Source organism: Protopterus annectens, chromosome 12.part0 (genome assembly GCF_019279795.1).
Source record: "Protopterus annectens isolate FY-2018-M chromosome 12.part0, PAN1.0, whole genome shotgun sequence".
NCBI lineage: Eukaryota > Metazoa > Chordata > Ceratodontiformes > Protopteridae > Protopterus > Protopterus annectens.
Genome location: NC_056746.1, coordinates 1,131,103,759 through 1,131,111,710, shown reverse-complemented (window position 1 = coordinate 1,131,111,710; position 7,952 = coordinate 1,131,103,759). Strand labels below are relative to the sequence as shown.

General features: G+C 36.7%; 1 protein-coding gene across 1 annotated transcript in view; it reads left to right on the top strand.

Moving 5' to 3' along the window:
• The window catches only part of LOC122816264 (arf-GAP with SH3 domain, ANK repeat and PH domain-containing protein 2-like), a 1,594,524-nt gene that overhangs the window by 714,842 nt on the left and 871,730 nt on the right, over window positions 1–7,952 (top strand). The window contains exon 9 of the mRNA XM_044089001.1: window positions 2,596–2,682. Coding sequence (XP_043944936.1) covers window positions 2,596–2,682 — 87 coding nt within the window. The remainder of the gene's footprint in view (window positions 1–2,595; window positions 2,683–7,952) is intronic.

The following is a 7,952-nucleotide window of genomic DNA, read 5'->3' as shown; positions in this document are numbered from 1 at the left end:
TTCACTTATATCTGATGGACTTATTTACATGTGACCAAAAATTAAAGTTATCTGAGATGTTCTTTCCTCAAAGCTGGTTTCAAAGGTATATTCACGTTGAGTCCTGTAACTTATCTGTTTGCATTTCACCAATCCATTTAATTTCTGCTGTTTCAGTTGTATTAACAATATCGCCTCCTCTCTTGCTAGCATGTATGACCTGTATAACCATAGAATGGAAGCAATGTTTCATATTCCCATTTGTGTCTTACCAAAGGAATTTTCAAATACATCAACTTGATGTCACTAAGATGTTTCAAAATCCAATCCTTGAATTATCTGTTGTTTTTTCCAGTGTGGAATGAGTCACAGTTCTTACAGCAAGCTATGTAGACCACAGTTTTTGTTTTACAATCCACATAGTCATATAAAGTGTATTTCTTGTTGGTTACAGAATTAATGTCTGTTCTTTATAAATATGCTTACACATTGTGCACATTCGGTGGGGATATGTACCCTTCTTGTTCAATTTCAAGGCTGTGTTCTTATCTTGTTTATCACACAATATCTGTTTCAGATTTCCTCCATTCCTATAGGTGAAATAAGGTCCATCACTTATTTTTCTTGTCACTTCATCACCAATTAAAATTTCCCATTTCTTTCTAATTATGTAATTTATACGAATTATATCACTAGAGTATGTGAAGATAACATCAGGTTGCATTCATGCATGTTTCCACAAGAACCCAGTGACGGCCTTAAACTTTTTATAAGTTTTAATTATGATAGTCGCCAGTGAACATATTAATTTTACTATTATGAAGAGATTTGATCATTTTTAACTTTATTAATATGGAGAGAAGGGCCCGTAGCTATTTATTGATGTTAGTGATACATTTATGTTGTGGGCCAATTGGAGGTTTTAGGAGCGTGTCTGTCACAGTACCTCAAGGACATGCCTTTATCTATTAAACCATTCATTTATTTTAGACCGTGATATCAGTGTTGATTGGAGGGGATGTAACAGTGATTTTAGATATTCATTGGTTAAAAGGATTGTGTCTTACAGATTTGATTGGTCAGAGTAGATTTAAATGTTTTCTTATTATTATATTGTGTTGAATCTGAAGAAGGGCAGACGCTTCCCAAAAGCGCTCATTTTATTTTTTTCTACTGTAAAAGTATGCTTTTTATTAAATACAATTTATGCATATAACCGTGGTGACTGCATTGGTTGTTTGCTGGTTTTATATATATATATATATATATATATATATATATATATATATATATATATATATATATATATATATATATATATATGTGTGTGTGTGTGTGTGTGTGTGTGTATATATATATATATATATATATATATATATAATTTGTGTGTGTATATATATATATATATATATATATATATATGTATGTATATATGTATATATATATATATATATATGTATGTATTATAACCCTAAGTGTCAAATACTATTTCCACATGTCTCATCTGAGCAATTAAAATCTGTTTAATGATTAGTAAAACTGATATTACATGTTTCATATATTTTGTGTTCATTAGGGTGTGATTCAATGGTTTGTGATTTGCTCATTTGTAGGGGAATTTGAAAATTTAATGACACTGGTCCTGAATGCTCCATGGGCCTTTGTGGGGCTATAGCCACTGAATTGCTAGGTCATGTCCAGCCAGCAGATGGAGAAGGTTGCACTAGTGTATTTGTATTATTCAAGTCTCATGAGTAAATCATTAAGTCCAAAGGATACTCGATTCTGTACACGTTCAGAATGGTTTCCTTAAGCTGGTTTCATACATTACTTCTCATTTGTGACCCCTCATGCATGATTACTCAATACATTTGTTGTCTCATACTTTTCCTGCTGTAAGTTGCGGTGATACGTGTGTGCGTTTCAAATGTACTCCTTTCCATGAATTCCAAGACTGTGGGATGTCTAAGAATGAACAGAACTTTTTACTGAGCATTTTATGAGTTGGTGTGACCTCAGAGTGCAAATATAAAGGTACGGGAGTTTAAGGGGCACATGTTTGCAAGAAAAAAAGAAAGAAAAAATGTGTGTAGGTTTAGGTTGCTGTAACTGCGTAAGTTGCACTCACTCAAACATACTGCTGCAAGTTCAACTAAGCAATTGTATTTAGATCTGTGAGTTTAATAAGTTTTAGTGGGTTCTTTTGAGAAACATACAAAGCCCCACAGTTAGCCAGTTCCAAATTGTTTTAGGCTCAGTGCAGTCTTCTACTGTAGTTATTTTCCTAACTTTCTTATACCACAAATCCTTGTTAAGTGTTTCACAATTTCTTGATATTGCTCCAGTGGTTAAAATGTGGTATTAGTTTAGAGTTCTGGACCAGTGTAGCTTGTCTAAGCAAGAGCCCACCTATACCCTGAAAATAAACAAGTAAAGGTCTACTAAACAGTGATGAGTAGTTTGCATTAAAAAATAGCAATGCCCTATTTTATTGTTAAATGTTTCTGTAATTTGTTTGCCTCTAAAAGTATGTGGATTATGAAAATTTAAGAAGGAAAAATCTAACAACCTTTGAAAAATTGACATAGCCTATTGTTTTATTTTTAATTTTGTTAGATCAAACAGAGACAGGATGAGGAAAAGAAGCAGTTATGTTCTCTTCGTGAGCAGCTAAGACCAGCATTACAGCTTGAGCCAAAAGATGTAAGTACTTCCTGGTTTATGGTTTCTGCTTAAGATGGCAGCTGTTGTTTAACTCTATCAGCTAGAATAAAATATTTCATAAAATCAGTTTTTCTGATGCTAACACTTTCTCAAAATTTAAATGACAGAGGTTCATTTTTCAATTCATAAGGCATTTATTTAAAATGTCTTGTGTTGCTGGTCTATTATCTTTAACTGCAGTGAATTGATAAGTTCATTCATGTTTTTGAAAAATACAAACTCTTGCATTTGGGGATGGTTATGTATGTATTTATTTTTGTGAAAATTGTGCACAGTTGTCCTGAAGAAATTGTTTTCTCATGTAATATCTTGATTCATCCTTTATTTTTTGCTGCTCAAAGTCCAGAAGAGTAAGTCACCTTTTAACATTACATGTTTTTGCAAGCTGAGTCTTGGCTGTGTTTGTAGTGCTGTTATCAGTTGGTCTGTATTGTCTTGTGGTATTTAAAATTTGATATCAGAAGCATCTGCATAAACATTTAACTGCTGGTTTTAACTTGATGGAATGATGTGCTTTGCAGGGAGATGCACTATTTCTGTGTTTTAATGTATAAGTTAAAGTAGCTTAAAGAAAACTAATGTGACAAACCAGAATGTCGAAAGAAATTGGAGAGCATGAAAGGGAGTCTAGGGCAGGAGTATGAAAGACTCAGGAGTAGGGCAGTATAGGCAGCAGCAAGGTAAGGAGACAGGTTTGCCTTGGTTTCTTACTTGAATCACGCTTTCTCATATGCCAGATACACATACAGATTTCCATCTCAACAGTTTTCACTTCTAATAATGTACTTGAAGTTAATTTCACAAATAAACTATTTAAGTCTTATTACTAAACTAAGTATTGCTGTTTTTGTAACCACTCAACTTAACATTTTTGTAAGAATGCATGACAGGCTGGAAAAATGTATAGTACATGATCAGACTTGAAATTCAGAAATCAAATTCTGTAATATCTATCCTTTTGCAAGCAAAATAACAGTGTGAGTGTTGGGGAAATAATGCCCTACACAGGGTGTTGAGGCCACAGGCAAGGGGGACGTTAATATCCCTAAAGAGCATTTTTGCACTTAAATAACGGGCTATCTGTTAAGTTTTGTTTGCTTTTTATTAGGATATACATTTTAATACTTTTGATGTAAAATAGTTCCTCCACCTCATATTTCAGAATTGCTGTAGTATATGTAATTGTTTTTGGTGAAAGTAGTTGCATCCAAAATATGAATGAGTTGTAGAAGTAATCAATGTCAACACATTAAATGCAAAATGCTAATGTTTTTTTTTCTGTTAATGTATGCATGCCTGTGTCTAAAGTGATAAATAAATGTGTTTAAAAAAAACAATAAAAAGATAGAAAAAACAAAGATGTCTGGTTAAGTAATTTGCTCAGTCACACAGTTGGGCAATGGAGGCTGAGGGGAATCTAGCCTTGTACCACTAGGCCACAACAAACTACTCATGAACAGCTCCCTAATCCTCTAAGCCAGCTGCCAGCCAATTTAATGTATTACATTTTTTAAAAATGTAGTGCGCTGACCTCAGTAGACCAGTTTCAACCTGGGTGATTATGTTCACAGAAAAAAATAGTCATGAGTAAAAGCAACACGCAATTTAGTAGAAAGCAATTTTGACACATTTTCACTTAGAAAAGAGAACAAAATAGTGTTTGCATTGTAGTATCAAACAAGATTTGAAGTTAGTAGGCCTTACGTTCAGCTCAGAGAAAACTATTCTATATGCACAGTATTTACAAGTTATTTACAAGTAACAGTAAAAGCCCATAGGTGTGGCAGTACTGAGCAGAGGAAGAGGGTGATGAGGCTGTTAAAGGAAAGTATAGGAGAGGTAGGAATGGGCAGATGTGTGATTAGCCTGAATGCATTTACACTGGGCTTATTTGTGGAGATGTGTTTTGAATTGTGGTGTAAATTTGGATTTAGACAAGAGGCCTTTTAGATGGCAGGGGAGAGATTCACATGGCCTACAGTACCCAAAGTGAAAATGCATGATTTGTGCAGTATTGCTTGATTCTAGGGGGATGTAGGGCAGGGCCAATGTGGGAATAATTCTTAGATTACAGGAAGAGGATTTTGTGATGAGCTTTGCTTCGAGGGAAATGTGTTTCCAGATGGAGGACCCTGAAGACAAGTGAGGAAGTAGGAGGTCTCTTGTTTACTTTATTGGTAAATCAGTTGGCTTTACGTAGAGTTAAACAGTGGCATTCATGTGGGTATGGGAGTGGCTGACAGATTCGATGTGTGGTGGTCTGTAGCATGGCAGTTTTTGCCAGTTGCTGCTCTAGCTGGTTTGGAGGGGGAAGCGATTTTTCTGACCCCAAATAAGTTAATTTTCCTTCTCTCTCTCTGTTTGTATGTGGCTTTGGAAGTTGAGGGTCTGGTCAAGTCAAATACCCAAATATTTAAAAGTTGTTGAAGATTTGACTGAGGTGTTTTTAAAGTATTGATGGGCATTTAATGGGTTTCTGATGGGTATCAAAAGTATCTGGGAGGGGAATTCTGAATGAGGATATTATTGTTAGACTCTGAGGTACTGCAGCCAACTGGCCCCAATTGTCAGAGGTAGTAGTGTGTAACGTAAGAAAGTAAACCATTGAAGAGTAATTGTACAAAACTGTGGTGGGGACAGTACTTCTTTATGGCTCAGAAACATGGGCAGTGGAAGCACTACCTCTGAGGAAGACTGAGGTGATGAAGTGCTAGTGCTGGGTAGCAGGGTGCACACTGTGGGTCAGATGAAATGAGGCATCAGGGCAGATTATAGACACTAGTGTTTAACGCATATGCATAAGCTGTCAATGTCATAGTGGTTTACAGTATAGCAGAGCATACATGTTTCATATTCATCCTTCACAGTATGCCATATTCTGTCAGCTTTACTGCTGTAAGTTGTGCAATATGTATTTATTTAAATTAAAGAACTAGCCCCATTTGCAGACAAGGTCAAGGACAACAGGTTACAGTAATTTGGTGACACTCAGGAAAGCAGAAGACTGTTTGATAAAGATGATTTGGGGCAAGTAGGGGGAAGGAAAGGGGAGATGAGGAACATATAGCCAAGAGATGGGTGGGTTGTGTGAGGAGAAGATCTGCATCAGTAGGGAGTGATTGATAAAGTAAGTAGGAGTGTGGATAACCGATGCAGAGACGGCTGACATGACACCGCTTCCTCATGTAGGAATGGGAAGGGGTGGGACGATTATGATGAAACAAAACAAAAACATAATTTTTGTTTGCTGGAGTTGAATAGAAGTTGTTTTAGCCACTTGTTAACTGAATGATGGTCATTTACATGCTGGGTTTGGATGATTTAGAAGGCCCAGATCTAAAAATGATTAAATTGTCAGCATAGAGGTTCAAAGGAATAAAAGTTTGTGTGCGGGGCACTTGTTGGAACACTGATACTTGAATGTTGCAAGATGTTAACATTAACAAGGTTTTGGAAATGTACCTATTATTTGGAGGCAGAGGGTGCTGGTACAATATTTTTAAAGCTATTTATTACTTTGTATCAATTAACCTGTCTTTACTTAAGATATATGTGGCAGTATTGGGTCCTTTAATAGTTTCATGATGTTATTACTGCTTTTATGAGATGGCTTTAAAGGCAGAACATCCCTTACTGAGGATTCAGGAGACTAGTTCAAAGAGAGTGAAGGGAGGGGACAAGGAACTAGGAACCACAAACCACAGGGTCATTGATTCAACAGCTGAACAGTCCTTAGTGGGTCATAAAGGAAACAGATAAGTGCTTATTTTCAGCTGTTTTCTGCACTTCTGTTTTACTAAAAAACATTTGCTGCAGATGTTTTTAAACTGTGCAACTGTTTTTAGACTTGGTGAATTCAATCCTTACCTCTGTTTTGGTCTTGTGTATCCCACCCAGCCGCCCAACTGCTGTTGTGGTATTAAAGCTTGGTGGCTTTGGGCTGCCCGCCTCTAGTATAAATTTGATATTAAACACTCCTCCCAGTCCCTTTACATCAGGTCATTCTACTGTGTACAGTGAGATCAGTTTTGAAGCCCCACCCCTTTAGCTTCTCAACCTTGAATTATGTTCTGTCTCCTCACTTTCTACTAGGGAAAAAAATCGTGCCTCTTCCTACTTCATTTTGCTGCTTGATATTAGAAGTTAAACTGCATTTAGTTCACTGCATTTATTACTGCTTGGCGGTATATGTGTCTTTCGGCTTTTCCCGGTTAGGGGTCGCCACAATGGAACTCCGGTCCGCTAATAAATTTGACAGTATTCTACTGAATTGCTACTTTATTTGAGCTGTTTTTTACTGTTGTGATTGTGAGCTACTGTTTTAAAGCAATTTACTGATCAGCTATATTTCATTGCTATCTACTGCAATTCATTACTGTTTAGCTGCATTTTGCTGCACTTCGTTACTGTTTAACTGTATTTTTTTCATACTGTGAGTTCTGTTCTTTTGACTGTAAGTGGTTAATCATTGCTTCTTTGTGAGTTTTTTACTCTGTTCTTAACCTTAAATTGAGTAACATAGTTTAGATACAGGTTTGCTACATCCAGAGCTGCAGCTGCATTGTTTTTAACCCTTTGTGGAATTATTCCAGCTACAAAGTCTCCCTTAGTAACACTTGTGTGATCTAGTAGTACCACTCTTAGACCTTCCACCCTTTACCCTGTTAGCTCTCTATGGCCTCTCTCCCTCAGTTTCTGACAAATATGGATGGACAATTTTCTGCATTTTCTCCTGCCAGTCTAGTTGATATAGACATCCTAAAACAGTGTAGCAACTGCCTCATGTACACGGACAACCCTCTACTACTACCACAATTTGTGAGCGGTCCAATTACACAAGCACCTAGTGTCATTGCTCTGTCCCCCATAAGCCAGTATACCTTGCACTGAGAAGGTTGTCAACACAAACACCACACCTCAAACACCACCCACATCTACACAACACACCCCACATATGTGGAGGTCCTCAACAAAAACATACCCAAACAAAAGCCACCTCCAAGTCAAAAATACACGCAAACTCCACTGCCCACCACACCACACACAGTTCCCACACCTGTTTCTCACACGGTCTACTTTGTTTCGTTGAACCTCATTTCACTGAATTCCATTTCACCCAGACCACATCGCTGAAAGCACATATTACTGAAAACTCATTTCACTGAACTGAACTTAGTATATATGGCACTGTGTAGAGTACTGTAAGGCAAGTAAAAGGTATATGCCCTTTTCCACACTGTAGTGCAATC